Source organism: Genypterus blacodes, unplaced genomic scaffold (genome assembly GCF_046128005.1).
Source record: "Genypterus blacodes isolate CSIRO-AG114 ecotype Tasmania unplaced genomic scaffold, CSIRO-AGI_Gbla_v1 ptg000133l_1, whole genome shotgun sequence".
In the NCBI taxonomy this organism is placed as follows: domain Eukaryota; kingdom Metazoa; phylum Chordata; class Actinopteri; order Ophidiiformes; family Ophidiidae; genus Genypterus; species Genypterus blacodes.
The window spans coordinates 4,465,290-4,491,348 of NW_027466935.1; the positions used below are offsets into that span (position 1 = coordinate 4,465,290).

General features: G+C 44.6%; 3 protein-coding genes across 5 annotated transcripts; all 3 read left to right on the forward strand.

Annotated features, from left to right (window-relative positions):
* The first annotated feature begins 3,567 nt into the window (after nucleotides 1–3,567).
* Nucleotides 3,568–5,724, forward strand: dtwd2 (DTW motif tRNA-uridine aminocarboxypropyltransferase 2). Its single transcript, XM_076163546.1, has 6 exons — nucleotides 3,568–4,009; nucleotides 4,224–4,314; nucleotides 4,492–4,586; nucleotides 4,675–4,873; nucleotides 5,087–5,215; nucleotides 5,310–5,724. The coding sequence occupies exons 1-6, from the start codon at nucleotides 3,846–3,848 to the stop codon at nucleotides 5,487–5,489; spliced, it is 858 nt and encodes a 285-aa protein (XP_076019661.1). The 5' UTR covers nucleotides 3,568–3,845; the 3' UTR covers nucleotides 5,490–5,724.
* Nucleotides 5,725–6,480: 756 nt separating this feature from the next.
* On the forward strand, nucleotides 6,481–14,147 carry LOC143011117 (cytotoxic granule associated RNA binding protein TIA1-like). Of its 3 annotated transcripts, none has more exons than XM_076163832.1 (12): nucleotides 6,481–6,680; nucleotides 7,374–7,470; nucleotides 7,738–7,836; nucleotides 10,256–10,310; nucleotides 10,405–10,492; nucleotides 10,772–10,847; nucleotides 10,970–11,075; nucleotides 11,186–11,284; nucleotides 11,379–11,463; nucleotides 11,599–11,737; nucleotides 11,872–12,020; nucleotides 12,116–14,147. In XM_076163832.1, exons 1-12 carry the CDS (start codon nucleotides 6,655–6,657, stop codon nucleotides 12,252–12,254), a joined length of 1,158 nt encoding a protein of 385 aa, XP_076019947.1. In that variant the 5' UTR covers nucleotides 6,481–6,654; the 3' UTR covers nucleotides 12,255–14,147. The 3 variants fall into 3 exon arrangements, with proteins under 3 accessions (XP_076019947.1, XP_076019948.1, XP_076019949.1); XM_076163833.1 differs by having other exon boundaries at nucleotides 11,875–12,020; XM_076163834.1 differs by lacking the exon at nucleotides 6,481–6,680 and having other exon boundaries at nucleotides 7,738–7,831.
* A 609-nt stretch (nucleotides 14,148–14,756) lies between these two features.
* cunh2orf42 (chromosome unknown C2orf42 homolog) lies at nucleotides 14,757–18,837 on the forward strand. The gene is made up of 8 exons (XM_076163562.1): nucleotides 14,757–14,871; nucleotides 15,156–16,299; nucleotides 16,402–16,521; nucleotides 17,134–17,238; nucleotides 17,627–17,734; nucleotides 17,892–17,992; nucleotides 18,131–18,293; nucleotides 18,366–18,837. Exons 2-8 carry the CDS (start codon nucleotides 15,162–15,164, stop codon nucleotides 18,617–18,619), a joined length of 1,989 nt encoding a protein of 662 aa, XP_076019677.1. The 5' UTR covers nucleotides 14,757–14,871; nucleotides 15,156–15,161; the 3' UTR covers nucleotides 18,620–18,837.
* Nucleotides 18,838–26,059: the final 7,222 nt, after the last annotated feature.

The window sequence follows — 26,059 nt, forward strand, 5'->3', positions numbered from 1 at the left end:
CTTCTCCATGGTAACTGTGCAAGGTGAGGACAGTGGCATTGCGTGGGAGACAGGCTCTAGTCGCTGCACCACACCGTGGGCATCTGAAGCTGCGGCGGACCTCAGCTCTGCCGTTGCAGTACGGCCTGCGACACCTGGGTCTCATCCAGCAGGTAAGATCATCTTTGTGATGGATGACGAACTGATTTCAAGGAAGAAGAAAATGAAGGAGAGATTAAATGCTCAGAAGAGCAAGGCAGACAGACAGAGGGAACTTCTTTTAGAAGATGATGATGACATCTCCGGAAGGCCAGAATTAGTGGAATTCTCTCAGCCAAATGTGAAACCTGAAGGAGAAGGAGATGAAAAGGAACTGACAAATCCTGTAGAAGATAAAGAGCAACTACTCTTCAGCTTAGTATCTGATGGCTCTGAAATCCTCAATATTGTTGTTCCACCAAAATTTGCCTCTGTGGATGAGGAGGAGAGCAAAGTATTGGTTGACAACCTGTCTTATCTGGAGGAGACACCAACAAAATCCAGCAATGAGACCTGTGAGAGTGTTTTTGACCTAAATGATGAGTGGGAGACCTCCACAGAAGCTCCTACAGTAACAGGTTCAGGTGATCGGGAGATGCCCTCATCTAGCATACATCCACATGTGATGGATCCACCTGGGGCCCCAGTGGCCAGGTCACAGGGCAGAGGAGCAACTGGCAATGTGGACTATTTTGAGGCCTTTACCCCAATTGACGTCCAGGCTCCTGGAGGTCCTGCTGTGACCATGCAGGGAAAGGAGGCACCACAGGCAGAGGAGGCCAGTGAGGTCCAGGAGATCAAGCAGCCTGTGCAATCCCACGAGAAAACTGCCACAGTGCCCTGTACTGTGGATGATGAAACTGCAGACACCGCGAGCATATTAGAACTCAGTAGTGAGCTTCTGGATGAAGTCTTCTATGGTGGAACAGATACCTACATGATGAAAAGTCCAAATGAATCATCTGAGGCTGCAACATCTAGACTGCCTTTGAAAGAAAGTGGTTCAGCTTTGTTCGGAAGCCAGGAGGACATCCTCACTCCAATCTATCTACCTGAAGGACCCGCAAAAATCATAGACCCCATTTTGCTGGAGGAGCCGAAAGCTATGGCTTTCCTCTACACAGACCTGTATGAAGAGGCATACGGCAGTTGGATGAAAGAGGAGGACACAGAGAGTATCACCTCTGAGAAGTCCTTCCACAGCAGGCATTCAGATCGGGAGGCCCGGGGATACCTGGAGAAGTACGCCCTTATAGATGAGACACCTGTTGTAGAAACACAACCCACAGATGCGGAACAATGTCCAGAGGAAGGGTCGCGGATTTTGTCCCAAGACTTGTTTGAGTTTGTCGACCCTGAAATGGGTGAAATGCCAAAGTCAGAGGAGGAAGTTACAGATTTCTTCAGGACTTGTGACAATTCTTCACCATGTGATGTAGACCCCTTCCCTCAAACACAGGAGGAGGAGGATGCACAACCAATAACAAAGCGTAAAGCCAAGACACCAAAAAATGTCTCCATAGCTGTAGAAAAAGCGGTTGAAAAACCAATAGAGCCACTTGCTGACTCAGATGAACCAGACTGGGGAAGTACACTTGTTGATTTTACGATGGACGAGGAAGACTACAGTGTGCAAGCAGATCAGGAACTTTGCAAACCGGATTTGGAAAGTCAAACTCCAATTGCTCCTCCCCGAAGAAAGGCTAAATCCTGTCTGGACCTCACAACCCTGACTCCAGTTGATATTACAGAGGGAAAACAAGAGGGAGGAGGAAAGGAAGACGTGGTGGAGGAGAAAGAGACGGCATCACCGGCAGAAACCGCCGATGAGGGAGACGGTGAAGGATATTTAGCCCTATTCCAGAATGAATTACTTGCAGAGTTTCCGGAGACCGAAACGGCGAGAGACACAGAGCCAGCTGCAGGTGAAGACGGCGGGACACTAGATGGACAAAGTGATGAACAAATGGAGCCACAGGACTTAGATATCAAGTCATCTGAATTGGCTGAGCCAGAGAAGCAAGCTGCCCCCCAGACTGAACCAGCAAAGGACAAAGGGCAGTGTGTTATACTTTAGAGATGCTTTTCTTTAGGAACTGTAACATAAAGTCCCATTGGTTTGTGATTTATGTGAGGGAAGACAATCTGCGTGAAATTAGCTGACAGCCTTACATTTGACACAGTAAAATCCTAAGATTCTAATATTTATAAGTGCATATTCTATTTCATTGTAGTGTTTATATAAGTATGCATTTGTACCAGGTTGGATTTGTATGTATATTTACTCAACATCCAAAGGGTCTACTCAAACAAAAAAGCCATCCGCGGTGGACATGTTGCGCTGCAGCTAGTAATGTGTATGTGGCTCATTGGTATATGGGTTTGACTCTCGCTGAGAGTGAGAAAGTGCGAGGGGATTAATCTTTGACACCTTTCCTTATGCGTGAACGTTGAATTGAATAGTCTAGTTTATCTGATTTCTCCTACAGGACTGGTCAAAGTGGTAAATCTGGTTACAGGGAGAGCTTTGAGTGCTAGTGCATGTCGGTGTGTGTGTGACGTGAGGGTGGTCTTCAACTATAAATAAGCCGCTCTGGCTGTTAACCTGACACCCTCTCACTAGCCAGAGTCTTTATTTTTGTAAACACAAAATAGACCTAAGGAGTGTGTAATATGTGCTAATAGACAGCTTGTGGACGGTTAATGGTCTGTACCTGATGCCACATTATCCACACATTAATAACAGAAAACACTGGTCTATGACCTGGGATAAATGGTTTAAATGTCAACTAAAGGTTAGAGTGGGTGGTCAGGTTAATGCAATAACACATTCATGTGGTAATAAAAGCAGGATAGACAAATGCTAAGAATTATTTGAACATACTGTTGATTCTTGGTCGTGACATGATGAGAAAGTTGGTAACCATATGGCGCTCAGGAGAGGAGGAGAAGAGTGTAAACACACACACATGCATCTACACAAACTAATCACACAAACAAGAAAAACAAAACGTGGGGGTAATTTGTGTCTGTTTAAATGTACAGGGATCAGGAACCATGCAGGAGGTTTAGAGGGCTTTGGTGACACCCTGTGTTACAAATTTGCACTTTCTGTTTTTAAAACCACACTTTAACTCCACACCGACAGATGGCAGACATGAGCTGTCAGGTTGTTACGAACCTGGACCCAAACAAGACCACATGCCATAGAGTTGGAGTAGAAAGAATAAACATGCCAAAATTCTAATTTGTGTCAAATTTGTTACTGCTAAAATGTAAGTATCAGTGAAAATATGGAATATGAATTGAAATCCATAAGATAAAAACGTGTGGATCACCGTAAAAGCGTGATTATTAAAGGGCCAATTAACCCGAATCCGTGTGAAAATGTAATTGATAAATCCAATTAAATAAAGCAAAATAAACAAAACTGTCAATGTTCTTTCAAACATAAATAATAAAATATCGGTCACTAGAAGCGACATTTCACTTTAATTAAAGGCGGACCGGAATTATTCCCAATGATAGGCTGGAGGCGTGTTTTCGTATCAGCCGGGGCGTCTAAATATGCGAAGGTTTGAGACCGTATGACTCAATGCCTTGCTAAATTGTTAAAGTTGTCAATGGGTTTGTTTTGCTGTGGCTCGGAATATAGCTGAGAAAATACAAAATTACCCCAAATTAACTGTTTATCGATGGTTTGAAGCCACAAAGCCCCATGCCAAATGGTTGCATACTCGTTTCTATCAGGTCTATTTCTATACCAAAGGTCCTTCCTCGGCGCTGTGTTTGATTACGGCGACAGTTAGCTTCGTGCTAACTCCGAAATGGAAGCTGTGTCAGGTTCCTGCTCGTCAAACGTTTCCGAGGGGAACGAAGATGAGAGCCGCGACAGCCCCTCCTTGGAAGACGGGTTAGCCGACGCGTTCGGGGACCTGGCTGCTCTCCCAGTCGAGGCCGACGAAAGAAGACCGACATGTTTACGGTGCCGGTGAGCTGAATTAACGTGAAGTCAATGCTAACTAGTCAAGGTAGAGTTAGACAAAATAGACAGGAGAGACATGAGACCTCCTTCTCCCTCCTCACATAGCTGTCAGGCTTTAACGAGGGGACAGATTTATGTGCTTGGAGAGAGATGGGGGGGGCTAGGCTGGGGACTAACTTGGCTATCACAGCTTCACGTCTTCAACTTTCCTCCTGTGTAGTCGCCCTCAGAAGGTGTGTCTCTGTCCTTTTCTACCAACACAACCCCTGGAGGTCTCCACGTGTCTCTATATAGTGCAGCATCCTGCAGAGGTAAGAGCTCATCACCATCATGTGCTGTATCTGTGCCATTATTGCCTCCTCTTAGTCTCTTATCTTATTAATCTTGTGTGTCTCTACCTTTTCATTTGGACACTAGACAGTATGTAAAGATGTCAAACCAAGGAAGCAAAAGGTCCCGGGTGACCAATCTAACCGTTCTTGTTTCAGGAGAGTAGAGTTCTTCGCACTGTCCCTCTTCTCGCTGCTTGTTTACCTCAAGAAAAATGCAACGTCATAGTCGGAAGAAGGTTTAATGAAGAAAAGTGAGCAACATTCTTGCAAAGACTTCAAAACAATGAGAGGTCTCAGGTCAGATCAGTTCTTGACTCCTATTACTTACCCTGTATCCAGGCACCCTGATTTGGCTGCAGTGTGTCGGGACGACAGAACGCTGATACTCTACCCAGGCCCCGATTCCCAGAACCTGGAGGAGCTTGTGCAGTACCAGGAATTACACTCTGTAAATCATAATGTCATTCTCATCGACGGTACCTGGAGCCAGGCTAAGAATATGTTCCTCAAAAACAGCCTGTTCCATCTACCTAAACAGGTTTGTGTGACAGGGTCATTGAATTAATGTGAGGGGGGAAATCATTTGGGTCAATAGCTGAAAAGGGCATGTAAACCTTATTGTCGTTTTGTCATCTATATTGGAAACAGCAGGTATACATTGTTGTTCTATCTCTTGATTCAGAAACAGCATTGCCTTTACTTGACCTTCATGTGAAGAACACAGTTGATCACCTCTGCTTTGGTTTACCAGGTGCAGCTCAGTAGGACTCTATCCAGTCAGTATGTGATCCGTACACAACCCTCCAACATCTGTCTGTCCACCCTGGAGTGTGCCGCAGTCGCTCTGTCCATCCTGGAGCGGAATGATGACATCCAAGAGGTAAAAAAAAAAAAAAGAAGCGATCTACCGCAGACATTGAACAGAATACATTTGCTTACTTCACCGTTCTTCCATCTGCTGTGTGTTCGTCCAGGTCTTGCTCAGGCCCCTGCGAGCACTTTGTTCCTTCCAGCTGCAGCACGGTGCTCAGATCCATCACAGCAAGGAACACCTACTGAAGAACGGTCTGTATGACAAACCCATGCCCAAGAACAAGCGCAAGATAAAAAGAATGGAGAAGCTTGTGACTGACCAGAACATCTGCCCAAGATGAGGGAGCGACCGGTGAAAGACAACAGGCTTACACTATTTGCACTGTATAGACTGCGTGATCAGAGCAGCATGTAGCAGCATCAAGGGAACCACTGGACCTTTGGGAGTTTGTTTTTCGTCTACATATCTTATTCAGAGGGACTCCCTACATTAATCAGTCATTTATGCTGAAGTAATTCAATTACTGACATTGTAAGTTGCATTTGAAAGATTACGGTGTGACAATAAATCAGTTTTTTGACTTTGTAGTATGACTTTCCCATTTACTTGCTTACTTCTTTGTAATAGAATGTTGCATAGAGACTGTCTTGGATTTTAGAAACATCCTGCTGGTTCTGCTGTGGATGAATTTGTATGGGGACAGTTATTATTTATTATTATTTCCAAATCATTTTTGGAAACATTTCTATAAATTGTAGTTGGTGTCTTTTTTCCATTTTGATGGAATGAGCAACCTAATTTATTAAGTGTCCAGTATCTTTACATATTTCAAAAAAAATCCGTAATTCGTCAACCTAAAAGAGGATAAAAACAGAGACATGGCAACACCTGTGCAATTTAAGGGTCTCCTGAAACATACAGGTAGTCATTTTGAAATAATAGAAGGGATCAGAATAAACGTGAGGATATCGGAAGGATTTATTCACAAGGCCGATTATACATACCGTACATTCTAAAGCAAATTTGACTGGAATACTTGAGACAAAGGGCCGGCATTTTGTCTATATTCTGTAATGTTACGAATTTTGATACATACTTCATTTTCAGGACATGTTGATATTATCTACTTAACAGGTTGAGCGATCCTACAGAAAACATCGTAGAGGAGCAGCTCGATCATTCAAACTAATTGTTTAAACCTCGTGTGCATAATTTATCTAAATTTATCATTTAGAATTGTAAAAAAACATCTGGAGGTTTGTTGCCAGATAATTACTCAGAAGTTGGCTTTGGTCGATTAATCGCGCATGCGCGTTCTGGGTACGCTCCGGTCTCTCCGCCATCTTTGTCGGCTATCTTTTGTTCACCGTGGAGCTAACAAGCGGCGGAAAATCCGTTCACAGTGCGCAAGAAAGAAACCCGAAGGCGTCACACACATTTGCCCGCGACAGTCGTGGATTTGCTCTCAGGGTTGCGACTTATTCTCGGCCAGCAAGTCAAACAGAATGGACGATGACCAGCCCAAGACCCTGTAAGTGTCTGCGTTTACGTTAGCCAGCGGTTAGCTTAGCATTTGTCATGTAACGGTGGCAGCCTTGCTTCCCAAAGTCCCGAGTCTCAAGATATTCCTGCTACAAACTCAACCAGGAATTCCTAAATTATGTGTTTCATTTTATAACCTCTCATTTCTCTCATTCCAAGGAAGCTTTAAGACGCGTCCTTAAGCTATCGCGATGTAGCCGGTGGTAGCTACGTGCTGGTATTGTGATGAACCACTGAGCAGCTATCAGATAATTCCAGAAAAATCTTAATTTAATATTAAAAGAGGACATTTTTGGAAGTCCTTGTTGTGTTGTTTTGCTGTTTTATGATGACCGGCAACACATTACATTGTCCCTATTGAGAACGAAGCAAACAGGGTTACACAACAATTTCCTTGTACTTATTGAATAAATAGTCGTAAAAATTGAAAGTATGTATCAGAAACTGTATTAGGAATCTAAACCAATTTGTCCTGAACATGTCCTTTATTCTACATATAATATAACTTGCCTTTCGGAGTGTATTTTCATACAAATGTCCATCAAAATACCTGTATGCATTGTGTGTATACAAGAGATGAACTCCTTAAATCAAAGCTTGTACAGTTCATAATACTTTGCCTGTATCAGCTGTACTGTTACACTTATTTTATTGTGTATTTTCTACGTGTTTGTGTTTGTAGGTATGTGGGAAATCTGTCCAGGGACGTGACAGAAGCCCTCATCTTGGAATTGTTTGGCCAGATTGGACCTTGCAAGAGCTGTAAAATGATAATAGATGTAAGTTGTAAGCCCAATATATGAACGTTATGACACATTCCTGCTGTTCCCTCTCTTGTAAATGCTTTAAACTGGCCGTTTGGCTGTCAAGTATTGCAAAATCTTTCCCACAACATTCCTCAGAGTGCCTTGAACCTGCTCCCAGCTTTGTTATGATCTTCACTGACTCGCTGTGACCCTCTGCATCTCTTGTGCAAAGCTCACAATGTTCAAGATTTCCCCCCCTTTTTCCTGACGTAATATGATTATGTTTCCTGTCCACTTCAGACAGCAGGTCACGACCCGTATTGCTTTGTGGAGTTCTACGAGCACAGACATGCGACTGCCACAATTGCAGCCATGAATGGTCGGAAAATACTGGGTAAGGTAAGCTATCATATCTCCAGGGTGAGTCGAACAGGGCGAGGCTGGGTGGACGTGGGTGACATGATGTAGCTGCCAAAAAACGTCTTATCTTCTCGGAGCAAAACTCATTGCAACTCTTAAACTCTTCTGCACTCAATTAATGTAATTCCCTAATCTGAAATGACCTGAACGAATGGGAAGACCAGGTGTTCACTTCTATATAATATATCATTTATTCTATTTATAAACAGGGCAATAAATGATTGTAATTAGTATCATAGCAACTTTGTGATTTTCATTTTCTAAGTTTCTTCTGTGGAATGAGCAAAATTGGATGCATATACCGTCAAGTCACTCCCATAAGGGCCACTATGTAACTCAAATAATCATTCTACTTCTGATCTGCTTGTTATTATTATTATTATTATCTTATATTCTGCCTGTCGAGATGCTTCTTTTCTTGCAAACTTTGCAGTACAAATGTGTTCTTCTTTCCTCTCACCCCCGTTGCCGAAGTGAATTCAACATTTAGGAATTTGTTACCAGGACAATTAGAATTAGCGAGCGCCGTCAAATCATTAATAGACAACAGGTGTGCCATTCTATATTCGGCTCTTGACTTTGGAACAGGTACTAGAACCCTGAAACCGTGAATATTCCAATTCGACCCCCCCGCCCCCTCTTCAAGAAGTCAATGTGGACTTAGACGTTTACTAAGCGAGAATAAACCAAACCACATGCAGTGGAAATCTTTCCAGTTTGAGCCGCGCTGTGTGTGCCAGCAGTTGGAAGACTGAAGACGCGAGCTATTTTTAAGTGTTGTGGACATTTGTCGGACGGCCGGCTCAGCCAAAGCTAAGTTTAACAAAAGCTTTAAAAAGTACCCCGGGGACATTTATAAACCGATTTTACCCTTTTTATCTTTTATTTTTAGGACATTGCTTCATAACTCTATATGAATGAGTCACTGCTTACCTAAATGTTCACTTTCTAATGCCAGATCCTTGTAGTTTAAGAAGTTTAAGATACTATTTTTACTTATACTTAAACAATTTGACAGTCCCAAAATAGGGCCGAGGGGAATCACATGTCTGGTCACTTTACCAACGCGTCCTTAGATGAACCGCAACTGTTAAAACGACGCCCGCTTCTCACGAGGTGTTTGTGTGTCTGCATATGTGAATGTCTGAACACATGAGGCGCCATTGCTTGGCGGCACGACTTTTAATAGTTTCTGTATTTGTAACCTCAGCGTGTGCAGTAAATTACGACTCTAGGTAATTATTATTTTTTATCTTATCTGAATGTTGGGCTGCTGGTTAGTTAGTTCTGAATATTTGGTGCTACGACCTGAATTATACTTCTTTGTTGAGGTTCGACCGTCGACCAAGCGGCCTGGTTACTGTCGCCGTCTCTCTGCAAAACTAGATGGAAGTGTTGCTGGGAAAATAAGTACTCAAGCGGGAATAGCTCCACTTTCTCAATTTGACTTTGTGGCCCACCAGAGTCGATCCATCTTCAAATATAATCTCAGATGTGTCTCATGTACATCATCCTTAATTCTCCTCCTGCATTGGGTTCAACTTAAACACAGAAGTATAAATCAGCCTGTCGTTGTACATTTACACAAGTGTGAGTAAAGTTGCTGTTTGGGTTTTTTTTAAACTTTGAGTTTAGGGTCCATGCTATCTATCTCTGTGTAAACAGGAACATTATCCTGACTGAGCTATCATCTCTCTCTCTCTCTCTCTCTCTCTCTCTCTCTCTATATATACCGACACATTTAACATGGCTCTGCTGTGTAATCATGCTACATGTGACATTCTTTCATCTATTTGAAATAATGCTCTTCTGTCCCCCCCCTACATTTTTTTACTGCTGTGTTCTTTTGCAAAGTTATTTCCACATAGAATCCAGATAAGAGCAAGTTCCAGAAAAATACATCCAGTTGAAAATATTTTATCCTCAACAGGTAATGAAGGACCATTTGAGGAGTATAACAAGTTCGTAAAAATCACTTGTTTGTAAGTCCCTTGTTATTTGGACCTTACTTCCTACAGTTTAGCTCCAAATTTGTACTAGACTGAGACTGAAATGTTCCTGATTATGAACGTGAAATCTTGATATCCCTGTGTTTTCTTGTTTCTTATTAATTTAAGCCAATGAAGGTGTGTAAGACTAGATAAACCACAAAAGGATAAAGCAGTTTGTAGTTGGTGGTTTGAAAACCCATATGTGGCATACAGAGATCTTTCTTTTTAATGTCTCATTCTCAAAGTATGACTTAAGTAAAACTGGTTTGTGTGTGTGTGTGTGTATGTGTGTGTGTGTGTGACAAGTCGTCTAATCAAAGAAAGAAAAAAACACCTTCCTGTCACCAGTCGCCTCAGGTCCTCACCTCTTGTCTTTTCCTTGCTCTCTACGTCTGTCTCTCTTGCAGGAAGTCAAGGTTAACTGGGCCACGACCCCAACCAGCCAGAAGAAAGACACAAGCAGTAAGTAGCTCCTGTAAGACATCATCATAAATATACACGTGTCATTGATGAATGTCTGAACTACAACGTGTGTGTGTGTGTGTGTTTTTCTTAGGTCACTTCCATGTCTTTGTCGGAGATCTAAGTCCCGAAATTACCACCGATGACATACGAGCAGCTTTTGCTCCTTTTGGGAAAATATCGTAAGTTTATCTTTGTAATTATCACAGGAGCGCCTCTTATAGATATCAAACTGACATTCTGTGTTAATCTTCGCACTTTAAAGGCGAGTATTGTAAGTACTTTCCGATCATATGGTCATAAATTAATAGCGGTTTAGAGCGGGCGACCTCATCCCCATTACTCTCATTTATTGTGCTGCTGTAGTGATTTATGAATCAACTCCTGAACCTAAATTAAATAAGATAATGTGGGTTTTTAAGGACTATTCCTTGATTTAACTGTGTGCCGTTTCTACACAGGGACTGTCGAGTGGTAAAAGACATGGCCACTGGTAAATCTAAAGGCTATGGATTTGTATCCTTCTTCAATAAATGGGTGAGTGTTTCACTTTTGTTTGACTGAGACTGATCAGATTGTGTGATGGTTCTTGCTGAGCAGTGGGAGATGTTGTGTTTCGTTTCACTGACTTTCTCTGTACCTTCTTTGTGTTTCACCAGGATGCAGAGAATGCCATACAGCAGATGGGAGGACAGTGGTTGGGAGGCAGGCAGATCAGAACCAACTGGGCCACTAGGAAACCTGCTCCCAAAACTACAAATGAAAGTAAGATCAGTCAGATTGAGGCTGAATTAAAGAGTGACGGCAAACTGAACGCATGCGTGCTTGAACGTAACAAAGCGCCGGAATGTAACCTTGCTTTTTTATGCTTGTAGTAGCAAACACCAAGCAGCTGTCCTTTGATGAGGTGGTCAACCAGTCCAGCCCCAGCAACTGCACCGTCTACTGCGGAGGAGTCACAACAGGTCTGACAGGTGAGTCACAGGCCACCATGGATCCAAACCGCTTTGCTTAGCGGATTAAGATTGTTCCCACGTGGAACACTAACACAGCTCCTCTTGTTTGTAGAGCAAATAATGAGGCAGACCTTCTCACCTTTCGGCCAAATTATGGAAATCCGCGTTTTCCCAGACAAAGGCTACTCCTTTGTGAGGTAAGCTTCCACGCTCTACAGTCAGATGCAGTCATCAGCTATTTATGGGAATGCTGTGGAAAAACAAGTCTCATATGACCCTTATTCTATCCGATATCACGTTGAACGGTCTGACTGGATCTCCTCTGTCTCCAGATTCAACTCTCACGATGCAGCGGCTCATGCTATCGTTTCCGTCAACGGCACATCCATCGAGGGCTACGTGGTGAAGTGTTACTGGGGCAAAGAAACAACAGACATGGTGAACCCTGTCCAGCAGGTGCAGATGCCGCAGGTAAATAGAAAACGCGGTGCTCATCTTCTACTCGTTGTCTTGCAGGCCACACTCGCCTGTTGTGTCGGGTTGTTGTAACGTGACAGTATGCCTTCTTACATATGACTATAATCTGACTTCATTTTGCATGTCAGCAGAACACGGTGAGCTTCGCAGCGCAGCCCTACAGTCAGTGGGGTCAGTGGTACAGTAACACACAGCAGATTGGTCAGTATGTGCCCAACGGGTGGCAGGTGCCCAGCTACGGAGTCTACGGACAGACCTGGGATCAGCAGGGCTACAAGTGAGTACTAGACCCTAGACTAGGACCAAACAAACACAAATCAGCTGTCTTTGTCACTCTGTCTGACCACGATGTCTCTGTCCGGGCGATTGTAGCCATTTACACGCCGGGGCCGGCTGGACGGGCGTCGGCGCCGTGAGCAACGGCGGCATGGTGGAGCCCGGGCAGGGGGTCAACGGGACGGTGCTGGCCAACCAGGCCGGCATGGGCACAACGGGCTACCACACTCAGTGACCGCCGGCCCGACGGCGGTGCCCACTCTGATCCTCCTGAGGCCACAGGATGATAACTAGGGAAGGAGTGCGTTAGGTGTGCCCTCTCTCTTACCACACACAGAAGTATTCTATGTTAGTGAAGGTTGGTATGCCATTTTATCTCCCCCTTTACCAGCCCATACACTCATCCACTGCCCCAATCTGCAAGTAAAAACAAAAAACAAAACTCCACTCCACAACACTTGAACACTGTTAAAAAAAACACAACACTTTGCTAATGCATCTCGCATTCCTTGGCCCATTTTATTGTTTGGTGTATTTTTCTAATGCCTGCAGATAACCGGCCAAATGTAAATGACGTGTCAAGACGTTTCTCGCACAGCTAAACAAGTTTAATAAGACGATAATGTTCAAATAATCGAAACTCCCCCTTCCCCAGAGCCAAAGAGCAAGGGTAGTGTTTTGTACCAATGTCCAACAATCATGCAGGGAGGAATCCACTGCAGCAGCAGCAGCAGCAGAGACGCTACATCGTACACCAACAGTAGTAAAGGATGTGACTTTGACATTTCTTTTCTTTTTTTTTTACTTTTGTTTTCTCAAATTGGAACCTCTTGCTCTCAAATCATGTCCTGCCCTCCTACACGTTACAAAAAAAGTGAAAACACAAGTCCAGGCGAGTCCTCAGGGTGTTGTCGAGCAATTCTGTGAAACGTAGGAAATCACTGAGTAGAAGCAGACAGCGCAGTTTGAGGGAAAGTGGATCACAACCAAAACAAGTAAAGGGTCAACGCTCCTCGCTAACCGAAGGGATTGAACAGACGGAGAATCTTTTGGGGGGGGATAAGAAACGTGTGTGTGCTTACGTGTGTGTGTGTGCATGAACTGATGCTTTTACACACAACACCATGTCCACTTCATTTTCTCCTGAATCAGAAAAGGACTATATCATTTTGTTTTTGCTACAGATAATATAAATAAAGTGTAATTTCTTTTGTTATGAGCAACTTTAAAATGCTGACATTGTATAAAGAGCTTTGCCTTTTGTGTTTTCATTTTGGGACTGTATTATAAAGAATTGTCGCAGTGACACCATAGAATCAATTGAAATGTGAGACCTTTTATGTTTGTTTATAAAAGATTAAGTGGATGTCAACTGTATTTTTTTAATTAGATTTTCAATATCTCAAACCAATTGCAGGGATTACTGCCACTCTTCTCTTACTTATAGGCAGACAAATATTGCACAAATACTTTAGGTTACATTTTCACTCAATTTGAAATACTAGGTATTTTGAGATGTTTTTGCATTCCACTTTCTTTTGTAATATCATTTTGGAGGGCTGTTCTATGTAAATACCCAAGCAGTCTGTTCAATAGTACTGAAGCTGTATAAAGGAAACACATTAACCGTGGAAGCTGGCGTGCTTCTGTAACCGAAGTGTTGAGATGAATAACTGACTCAGCTTTTTTGACAGTAGCCCAGTGCTGGTACATGTTAACTGTACAGTGGAGACGGTGCAACTTTTGATTCTTCATGGGCTCGGAGGACAAGCAGCATTGCTATGTAATGCAAAAGGATTTAAATTGAAATACGGTGTGGAATTTAAGTTATTCTGTGTTTTAAACCTAAATCTGACTGACGTTTTTATAGATTAAGAGTCAAAAACAACCTGATAAGGATCAGATGTTTGCACTGTGCCCATCATCGTTTTAATACAGTTGAAAAATCCATTGTGTTGCCTTATTAGTTACTTTTAATTTAACCAAACAATCATCAAAGAGTAGGCAGTGCCTAAGAATGTTTTCGACCTCTGTTTCTGCAAGGGAAGCTATGTTAATGCTTCAGTAACATGGTTTGTGTCTTTGCTTTGTCCCATTAAAATGCTGATGCTCAAGTGGCTCACATTTACACCGTCTCCATCTGATCTTTTACTAATGTACTATACAGCTTGCAAAGGGGGCTTACACAAGATACAGTGTGTCACTTATTGTATGGTGACATCATTTAACGGTACCTCCCTTCCCAAAAGACTCAAATATGTTCAGTAAACTCCATAGTTTGTATTTCACATGAAGTATTCTGAAATGTTTTTCATTATCATAAATGACCGAAAAATGTATTAATTCTGTGAGCATTTAAACTTTTCCTCCATAACATTTCAGGAGCAAACACAGAAAACGCTCATTTAATATTTGACATACAACATGAAGTAGTAGTAGTAGTAGTAGTAGTAGTGGCAGTAGTCGATCTGTTTGTTTGTTTTGTAGTTTTTATTTTATTTTAAATTGTCACTATCACAGTGACATGACATATTCGCTCTGTTTTTGATACATGAGTACATTTCATTAATATTAGTTAATAATTTGTTTACCTCTACCAAATCGATTTGATGTATTCTGACGGTTTTATAAATGGCGGGGATTTAGCGGGAGATACAGCTGAACTACATTTCCCAGAAAGCACCATTCCCGAAGAGGCAGGTACCTTTTTCGACACGTGACACGCTCCAGCCAATCCAGAGTGTCGTTACAGGCGCAATGCGGTTGTCGGGATGTAAGGAGGAATGGCGACGGTCGAGACGATTTGGAGGCCAGAAGATAAACGAACTTGACTAAACAGAAGCAGAACGCAGGTATTTAAAAGTTTTGCACCAAACACGCGAGGTTCTGACCGTGTCCGAGCCTGTACCTGCTAGTTTTAAAAACGACTATGTAAAGCATTAGATAGATACAGGAATACATTTGAAACAAGATAATGTATTCATATTTATAGCAGAAGTTAAATAGTTTATTTATATTAAAGGCTAAATTTGTAATATTCAGTTTCTTTGATAACAAACAGATGAATTAACTACAACTGGCATTCATTTAAGCAATGTAACCCCAAACGTTTCCATTTGTGCTTGTTACTCTGTAGGTTTCTATGGTTTCACCTACCAAAATGGAAACTGAAGTACTGGTGACCTCCACATCCAGAGTGGCATCATCTTCCACTCCGCTCACTCCGACCGCACACGCCAACCTGGCAGCCAAACAGAAAGAGAGCAGAAGGTGCACGCCCGCCTTCCTCTCTAACCTGGGGAAGGCCACTCTGCGGGGCATTCGCCGGTGCCCTCAGTGCGGCGTCTACAACGGCACCCGAGGGCTCAGCTGCAAGAATAAAGCGTGCGGGATCGCGCTTAGAGACGGCTCAGCGGCGGTCCGGAGCGGCAAGAAGTGCATGATAGAGGTGGTGAAGGTGATCATAGACAGCGGCGAGCGAGGGGATGTAGGAGGGGAAGAGCGGGAGGAAGAAGAAGAAGATGGAGTAGCGGTGAGTGGCTCAGCTGGAGGTGTTCAGGTGTTCTCCGTGTGTCAGAAAGGAAGAGGAGCTACATCTATTCAATTTGGTTTTGTGGAACTCGTTCCCACGCATACCGCCATCGCCACAGGTGATGGCGCCACCTTGGTAACCAGGATCAACCTGGGTCGCTGCTTCCTGCCTTCCTGCCGACACGGTCAAAGATCATCCAATCAGAGCCAAACCGAGTCTGTGACAAAGACCTCCAAACAGGCCTCTTCGTCAGACAGCATCTGCGTCCATATTAAGCAAGCGATGGAGTGTCAGAGCCACGCCACGCCTCTGACCCTAAAAAGCTCAGTCCTGGAGGGTTTGCAGGCCTCCATTCAAGCCAGGGAAGAGCTGTGGAGGCTGGCCACCGAGTCCCCAGGTCCTCTGGTGCAGCGCGTTGCTAAAGACACGCTGGTGGTAAAGTGCCACACGGATTCCAACCATCCGCTCGGCCTCCTGCATCTGACCGTCGGGGCCGGCGGACTGTCCGAGGGTGGCAAAAGGGAGAAGAGAAGCCGAGAGGTGCAGCCGCAACAGGGCCTTTTTCACTGTGCCTGTCAGGCGAGCGGCAGGAGAGGACGACCCGGCGCCGACGGCTCCGCTCAGCCTGGGACGGGAGGATCCGTGACCTCCGATCCCTGCCTTCACTTCTACGCTTGTGTGTGTGCCTTTGCCAGCGATGACAAATTATCCTCGGAGTTTGCCGCTTTCATCAACTACACCCCCAGTGGTACGGCCACCATCTCTGTTAGTTCCATCTTATTTTTGAAGTTTCATCTCATTCATTCTGACCTATTTCTTACGACACCTTTCTCTTTGTGACGCCCTGCAGGTGCGCAGCCCAACGCCGACTGCAGAATCATTTGTTCTCCTGAGAAATGTCTGCAGCAGGCCGAACCAAACAACTCTGTCCATAAAGGAAAGCGACTTCGCCTGGATGAATCTCTGGCCGGTGCATAGTTTCATTACTACACTTCCTCTAACACAGCATTAAACACTCTCAGAGGGATGATTCTGTACAGCCTGAACCTGCCTTTGTCCTTTATCTTTATTTCTTTTCCAACCTGGCTTCCCTTCATGTTCTGCCTCTGTCCCCAGCCCCCTCAGTGGCCTGTCCCTCTGGGGCGGGTAAGGAGGGCGTGGCCCCCTCCGGTCTGAGGAAAGCTGGCCAGAGGAAAGCCACTGGTGCCAGTGGGTTGAAGGCTCCAGGTGCTGCCATGCCTGCTTGCTTTGAATCATTACTGAGCCCCCTTCCCCCTGCCCCCTCCCCCCTCTCTCCCACCCACCCTTTCATCTTCCTCCTGTCTCAATCTGCCTGTTATAGAGCATTACATGGTCTTAGACATCTGGCTTCATCTTTATTCTTCTTCTTTACAATCTCGTGGCTCTGATCCATGATTCTAAAGGGTTTTTATCTGGTTCTAATTTACGACATTCCTCTGCGTTAAACCTTTTCAACAGTGTCTTGACATTTAGAGTATGACGAGTCCACACGGGAGACAGAGACGAAGGAGGAGCACGGCGTGTCGTTCTTGTTGACCTAATGTGTGTGTGTGTGTTTCAGGGAGTGGCCAGGTTGTGGACGAGCACACGGTGGTATTGGGCTTCCATCAGTGGCTGGCCAGTGTCACCGAGAGGATCCATCACACGATGCACTACCAGTCTGATGGTAAAGCATGTTTGACATTACACTGGGTAATACCATATCAATGATGTGGTCAGCTGTGAGTCTAGACCAAGGAAGTGGACTGGCAGCTGGAGAGTTGCCAGTTTGCCTCCAGGCTTTCTTCACACAAAGAGGTCACATGTCCCCGTGTGAGGACGACAGGCTGGATCCCTGCTCACTTCATTTCACCTCCACTAATATTTCTCTTCTCACTTCACTATTGAATGTTTGAATTTTCTTCGATTCAAACATTGGACTGTGCTCTTGCGTGTTGGTGTATTGGAGCACACGGTTGTTGTTGTTGTCGTCATATCAACACCTATTGGTTTGTTGTCTTTGGTTGCCTCACACTGGTGCGGTGTTGTGAACGTTCCGGATGTTCTTCCAACAGGGAGACCAGAGGCGCTGGTGTTCTATATTCCTCAGGAGTTCTTCGACGCTCTGCAGTGTCGCCTCTCAATGGGCTCCAAGAAGAGGAGACTGCCCAACTTCACCACGGGTGAGACAAAGTTACCCCACTAGATTTCCAAACTTCTCACAAGGCTCCTTTGTTATTTATCAGGCATATGTGAAAGACAAGCCTGACGTTTGAGTTCCATCCTTCATAGCTCCCCCAAACGTATCAACTGCCTTTTGTTTTTGTTTTTGGATGTCAGCGTTTGTGAGGAATGACGGCCTTCCTCTCGGCTCTCTCTCCAAGTACACCTGGCACATCAACAACCTCATGCAGGTCAAACGCATCTTCGACACCCCAGAGGTATTTCTCCTCCTCCTCCTCCTCCTCCTCCTCCTCCTCCATCCATCCGTCTCAGTACTCATCTTTGTACTTTCCTGTCAGTGAAGCCGTCTTCTAACCTTTTACCTCTTTCTCCACACGGCCGTCGTTTTTTGACAGTTGCCTCTGGAGTTGACTCAGAGTTTTGTAAAGAACATCGATGGCTCCTATTTGTCTTTCTGCTGCCCCGAACCTCTGCCTGAACCAGAGTTGCCAGAGGGATTTAGGAGCGATCGACCACAGGCCATACGACCGATGGAGCTGCGTACCTTCCTTAAAGTTGGTGAGTGACTCTCTCTGTCTGATCCGAGTGTTTTCTGCAGCTTTTCTGATGTCGTTACGATGTTTCTGCCAGGCCCTCACGCTGCAGATCAGAAGGATTCTTGCCCGTTTGTGATCGAGTGGATCCCAGACGTTCTCCCTCGCTCTCGGGTGGGAGAGCTCAGGATTTGTTTCGAGTTCGGACACCAGCAGAGCGGTCAGCCGGAGCACTGTGACGGGCTCGCTCAGAAGAACGGCGCGGCAGAGAGAGGAGGTTGTACTCCATCGGGAGAGGTCACACACTCCAAATCCACACAGACTTTCGAGGTTGCTCAGGTGGTCGTCTAGTCGCCTCCTTATCAGTTTCTTCTCGAGCATTAAATCAGTGTTATCACCTGCAATATGTGACTCACCTGTATACCTGTGTTAATATTATGCAAAGAACAGATAATCAATATGTTAATGTTTGAATTCATCAGGTCTAATACATTTCTTTACCTTTTCCTCAATCATCCCTTAATGCTAAGACTTTGTAACTTGTGACAAACATCTTCACAACGCAAACACAAGTAATAAAACGTTTATTTTTGGAAAATATGTGTTTTTTTGTCCAATTTTTGCTTCACCAAGACAATTCCGATAATGAATCATTCCCGTTCTCTGATTTACGATAACCTTCCAAATACTTCTGTGTTTTACCTCACCTGAGTCAACAGCTGTTCTAACTTCTACCAGCAGGTGGCGACGTACGCCTTCTCTTTCTCCAACAGCCAGTCACCCAAACCAAACCTGACAGGCAATACTAAGCTGAGGAGGTGGAATGTATGAAAGGACTATTCACACGGAGGAAATAAGCGTTAAGCAGTAGATGGTTGTACTCTGTCTGGAAATGGAGGAAATGTACTAATTAGATGTAGAACTGCAGTTCATAATGAGGATAACTCGCTTTCCTTCCCTCTGGGCATCGCAAAGCAAGAATTACACAGTTGCTCGGAGACATTGCTGGAAACATCACACATGCTTCCAAAATGTCTCCAAATGTTCATGAATTAATTAAGATTACAAGTTAATACCACAGGAACATTGTGCCAAGTTCCATCTTCTCCTCAGAATAGCAGCTTGTACACTGGATATCTCCATGAGGGGTGTAGGCGTAGAAGAACATTGGCAGCCCCCCGGCCTCATCCGTCTCTCGGAGGCCCCCAGGACATCAGCGTGAACACAGCCTCTGTTAGCACAGGGGGGGCTACGCTGCCAGACAGCTCTCAGCCATGCATTTAGCTGTTTGTGTAGTCTGTCAGTCACAGCGACGGGCAGATGCATCAATCCTCTCCTGGAAAGGAATTGCGAGCGGCACACGGTGACGGATCGTCCTCCACCATCTTCTGAGAGCCCCCCGTTACAGGCAGTGACAGTATCGGTGTGTGAGAGGGGGAAGGGGGGGGGGGGGGGGAAGAGACAGAGAGAGAGAGCGAGACGGCGAGAGGCTTGTCGAGAAGCCAGCGGGAAAAGTTGGACGTTGATAAAAGAGAGCTGGAAAACGGAGAGCAACTGTTGACAGCTTTAACTGTTGTTAGACGAGCGAGAGAGGAGAAAATTTGGGTTTAGGCAATTCTCACAACCGCACGTCAAGTGGAATTTAACAGAGTTCATGGCCAAGGCAACTTACAGTACATACACACACACACTCATTCTTGCACAATATATAGAGCGAATGAAGGATAAGTGCCAAGTCACAGCTGATTATAACTACGACTGCACGTCTGTCAACACCAAACCAGAGGCGTGCATTTAACTGACAGCTCTACTCTCCCTCTGTCATCCTACATTATATACACAGAACATCTACCCTCTTTTTTTTGCATGAATTTAATTTCTCTTATAAGCGGTGCTATCTAGGAACAACATAGCTCTGGAATGAGAGCAGCTTACGTCACTTGGAAACCGACCACTGCAGATGTTCTATTAGATTTGACTCCTGACACATTTCCTCCCAGGGATCGTCTCCAAAACACTAACTCACTAATAGTAATTAATCACTACGAGCTTAGTTAAATCGGCCTTATTTTTTCACATTAAAACAGACATCCAGAGGGTTTAGAGCTGTCAGAACAAGAATATGAGCCAGAGTAACGCCCACAGTCCAGGGATTTGCCTTCAAAGTGAATTAGTCACGTTTGAGGAGGGGGGGTGCTGAACAATGAACACTAAGTTTAACGCTCTACTGGAAGAAGTTATGCTCATTAGATATGCAGTATTTACTCAAATCAGTTGTTTCAGTTGGGGCCTAAACACCTGGAAGCCTCGTCTGTAACAAAGCTTCAATGTTCTCCTTCCTCCAAACACATCTGCATTACCAAAGAAACAACTGCTATTGTTAAGTCGCATGGAAACGACTTCAATATCCAAACTATTTCAAAAAGGAGAACGTTCAGTAATCGGCTGTGTGTGTTGAACAAGGAGAATATAAATGAATCTAATGCGTGAGGGCTCGCAACATTGAAGTAAGCGGATAAACAAAGCCGGCTCCGGGGGGGACGGATCGGAGCTCTGCCGGCCTCTCGCTGAGCTCACATCAAAACACTGCACACCTGGAGAATCATTCCAAAAGCCACCGTGTGATAAATATCCTCTGGTTAGCATCTGCTCAGCTGGTTCCGCCAGGGTTGGATCGTGGATATAATGCAGTTCAGTCATCATGAAAGACTTTTCTATCACTCGGCAGAGAGACAAGTAAAGGGAGATGGGAAGTGCTGCTTAAATCCTTAAATTGGTAGTCAGGTCAGGCCTTTTAAAATCCATTCTCTGTTTTGACTTTGGTATGTTTGTAGTTCCTATTATTCAAACAATACTTCAGTGTCCTCAGAGATGTGACCATTTTGCTCCAGTTAAATGGTTGCATCCCTCACCTCTGGAAAACATGTGGACGCCTGGTGAGCTTGGATTGAATCCCAGCGTTGTAATAAGGTGATTACTCCTGACTGGTTTGCGCTCTGTTGGCCTGATCAAAGTCGTGGCCTTTCCTGCTGTTCTGCTATGTTCATCTGCTCCACTTAGGTACACTGAAAATCTGCACTCAATAAGTAAATGTCCTGTTTCATGTCTTTGTGTGAAAAGCATTAAACAGGGAATGAACACAAGGAAAAACACACTTTCAAGGCCAAAAGAACAAGTTGCAGAACACTCTCTGAGCTTTCCTACAGAGGGATACAATACACCTGTATGCGATACCGTGTGTTAACCTAACGTGGCTCCCTTCAGTGTTGGACCAGAGGGAAATAGACCTGCCAACAAGTAGTCCATCTGCCAACCCGGGGGGAGAGGTAGACGCAGACTGACAAGTGTCGTCAACACTGCCACGATCACTGACGACAAACTGTGACACGCAACACTTCCACTGCCTCGCTGCAAACCCGGGGTACGGCCAACTGAAAGAGAAAGTCATCAATTCCGAGGCAGGCTGAGAGTCGACCAGGAGAGGAGGTCAGCGTCCCGCCCGAACACAAAGAGCCAATAGACCACTTATCCAATGACCTCCGAGCCCCGCCTGTCAATCCTCAAGTCAACCAACCAAATCCAAAGTCAATCCCCTGGCAGTCCACATCTCCATTCGCTCACTCAATCACGTGCTTGTCAATGAGTGCACAGCAGTCCTTATTGACGTATATTAAGAGAGTTAAATCATCCTTGAATGATGGATGAATTTGTGTGGCAAGTCGATTCTAACTGGCATTTTGTCAGGGATCTGTGCATTAAACCCCGAACCAACTTCCATCAGTGTACAGATAGTTTAGCCGTTATATTGTATTTGACTGTGCTTGCTTTAAAACACTGTAATGATGTCATGTAACTGCCTCTTACCTCTTATCATACAGGCGTTTCCCCTGCATATGCAAACTTTCCTCCCTGTCTACCTTCTTGATTGTCTGGCTGAGTGGAGTCATCATCACATTTGTCAGTGCAGAGTCATTGCCTGAGGAAACGGGGGCCAATTATGGTCATAAATAATAATGGGAAAAGTGCATCTGGCATGATGACTGATGGGCCCCTCTCACAGCTCATTTACATGGCTTTGTGTGACCATCAGCAGCTTCGCTCAGACGTAATGCTCCGAAAATGAGCCTTTCATAGAATATTGCACCATTCACAAGTAGAACACTGAAACAAGGAGGGAGTTTTCAACTGATATGACAGCTACAGATGACAGTTTGGAAACAGCTCTGATGCAAGGACAAGGACAAGGTGGAGGAGGAGGTGTAGCAACCAGCTAATCCAGACAAAGGGTGTTTTCACACCTACGTGGTTTATTCCGGTTCAGTTGGATTTGGGTTTGTTTTGTTTGGCAAGTCTGTACACGGCAATCACATTCAGGTACACACTGATCAGTTTGCATGAAGCAGTATTTTGGGTGCAGTTTTAGAGCGTGTGTCCTATTTATTCATACACACCATGTTGCAGCAAAGCAACTAGGTCTGAAACAACTAGGCCTGCTGTTTAAGGAGTTTAGATGGAAATCGGTGCGTCACAATTTATGACAACAATAAATAATACAATTTCACTGAAGGAATATTAATGATCAATTTACATTTTCTATATACAATGTGAGCATCATAACTGAGATTGAAATCGGCACATAGTGACAAATTTAATCCAAGTAACAGATCTAGATTACAGATCTATTACTTAGTTAAATTAATGCAAAAGTAGCGAAACTCTGCCCCCTATCGGTACAACAGCAGTATGGCGACAGCAGACCTACACAGAGTAATGGAGGACCTGAGGTGGGTCACATATTCTTGCACGGTCTGGAATCATTAATTTCACGAGTTGATAAATGTTTATACTTTGTACATTTTCTTCTGGTGTACTTTTATAACCTTAGCTAACTCTCTGGGTTCATCCTTTATTTGGTTTGGTCCTAAAAATGATATTTTAGAGACTAAAACAAAACGTAAACATAGCATATTCATTGTACTTGTTTGTTATCCAGAGACCCGTAATGATTCCTGCCGCCGTTCCACTGTTGCACGTTGCGTGTCAGGTAAGATTTTATGCATTTCTTTGTTATTTTCTGGATGTTTTACTGCAAAAAAAGTTCACAAAAGTTTGGCTAGCTTAAAGTTATATATAGCAGCCTGTTGATTTGTTACGGTTTTACATTATACAGTGTCACAATATGGATTATTAGTAGTAGTATTTTTGTTTAAAGGCATTGCAATGTTTGAGATTACACAGTGAAAAAACAAACTATACAACCTCACAAAGTAATCAATAATTTCTGTTTTATTTTGTACTATGAAGGTCATTTATTTTGTAGTAAGTGAGTGGGTTTACACAGAGCAATGGAGAATGCAAAACGGAATATATTGATCATATAAATGTAAATAGATGAAAGTATGCGCTTGAGGCTTTGGCACAAATAAGTTGTATGTAAACTCCTCCTTCAAGGCCCCATCTGGACTGTATGTATATAAATATGACATAAACACAAACATGTCTCATTAACGCACTTACTGTCTAATGTTGGCGTGTCAACATGTGTAGAATTGAAAGAAAATCAGCTTTGGACCGACAAACGGACAGATAGAAGAAACACCAGCTGACACTTGACGTGCACGTGTAAGCATAGGTGTGTGTGTGTGCGCGCGTGTGTGCGCGCGTGTGTGCAGGCCCCGGGGCATGTCGGTGCATGTCCACGGACGTGTTCTAGACAAAGACAAGTCCAAGTCCGTCCGTCAGCATCAATTACCGTTGACATAGAGGGAGATGGATTGTGTGTGTGTGTCTGTGTGGTCAGGTAACACGGAGCGGCTCTCACCCTCACAGACACACAAACGCGCCCGTCAGACACCACCTAACCTCTCCGCCCTCACGCCGTCTATGTAAACCTATAGGGGCGCTAAGTGAAAGAGGATGGAGTTACTCCCAAACAGAGATTTGCGGTCAGGTTTTTAATTTGGCAGGATAGGTGTCCCGGGCCTGTAATCCGTCCTTTTGCCTTTACCCTGGCAGCTGAGGGAGCCGAGAGAACAAAAGGCTCTGGCGTGCTGACGTGCGTCCCGGGGAGCTGATAAGCCCGGTTGTTAATGGTGTTAGGGTAGATTTCATTACCCCCTCCAGACTGCTCTCATTAAATAAACATCCGCCTGTCACATCCCTCACCCGCCGACGAGAGGAGGAACGGAAGGCAGGAGGGGTGATGGGAGAGGAGGAGGAGGAGGCGACGACGTGTGAGATAGACAATAAAGAAGAATGTTAATGAGGAAGGTGTCAATCAGTTGCAACACGTGGATTGAACGGTTGCGTATTACGCTGTCAGTGTGTTCAGTCTGTCTGCGAACATGCGAGCGCGCTGAGGAGGATCTCGCTCTGCAGGGGAGGATGAGGAAGGTGTCTAGATGTTTCTGCATCACATCCAGTCTCTCCTCTCCTCTCCGATGCTTCACTCCTCTGACCTTTACCCGTTTTCCACTCCGTCGCTCCACTCTCCTTAGGCATTCTTCTTCCTCTTTCATAGGAATTCACACCTGATTCACAACGCTGCTTCACAAACAGCGCCATCTAGAGTTCCCCTGGGGTTACTCTCCGCCCCCTCCAGACCTTGCTTGACCTTGCGCGGACCAAGCGCTCCTTCTCTCTCTCTCTCTGTCTCTCCCTCCACCCCCCCCCCCCCCCCTTGTTTCCCCTCCCTCTCTCTCCCTCCCTCGCGACGCTCTCCTCTGACTAATCTATGCCATCATCCTCTCTTCATCTATCAGAGTGCTCTCATTGTTTTGACGTCTAGTTAATTCTCGGCTCATGATTTATCAAATTCTTATTACCGCTTGCTGAAAGCCTCATTCATTGTCCTGATGTATGGTAATGATAGCCCCGGTGTGGCTGCCTGAATCGCAACAAACCCGCTCTCCTTTTTCCCTCCCTCCCTCTCTCTCTCTCTCTCTCTCTCTCTCTCTCTCTCTCTCTCTCTCTCTCTCTCTCTCTCTCTCTCTCTCTCTCTCTCTCTCTCTCTCTCTCCGTCACTGCTTTCCCCTTGCAACACCAAAGCTTCCCGGGCTGTGTAACGTTTCTTTATTAGACTCTTCCCACCCTGTGCAGACCCCTCAATTAGGCTCTAGGGGTCTTCCAGTCGTCCGTGTTAGGTGGATTTGTGCGCAATCTGCTTCTTCGCACTCGGTGTTTGCAGTGGTTTGGGGTCCATCTTCTCATGGTTTATGCGCAGAAACTAAACTACTAACTGTTTGACCGTCATATGTGGAATAACTATAAGCTATGGATACATTTTAAAATGAATCCATACGTATCGTTTGCTTCATAGTTTGCTTCGTAGGACTTTGTGCGTCTCTTTGTTTCTTTTCTGTCGTATCGCCGTTGACGTTATCTGTTTTGTCATATCTTCTAATTATATTTATTGATCTTTCATTCTTTCTGAAGCACTTTGCGACCTCCTTGTCTAGCTGAATACACTTTCCTTACTTAATTACTTCCTGAGCCACCCGAGCTACTCTGTGCATACAAATGCAGCTAATGGACTCCAGATCTCCCGGCTGTTTGAATCATAAGCAGGTAAAATCTGTTTACATAGAAAATGCAGATGGATGCTGAGAAGCGTTTAGAAGGAAGTCACTCAGATCAGATGGGATGTTCTACTGTTTACCCAGCAACACAGCAGAAAAAGAGTCGTCTAACGCTTCCACATTTACGTTTGAATATTGATAATTGTGATTTCGTTCAGCTTGATACGCACGCATTCTACTTCTATTCTCTATCCGGGCAACAATTGAACCGTAG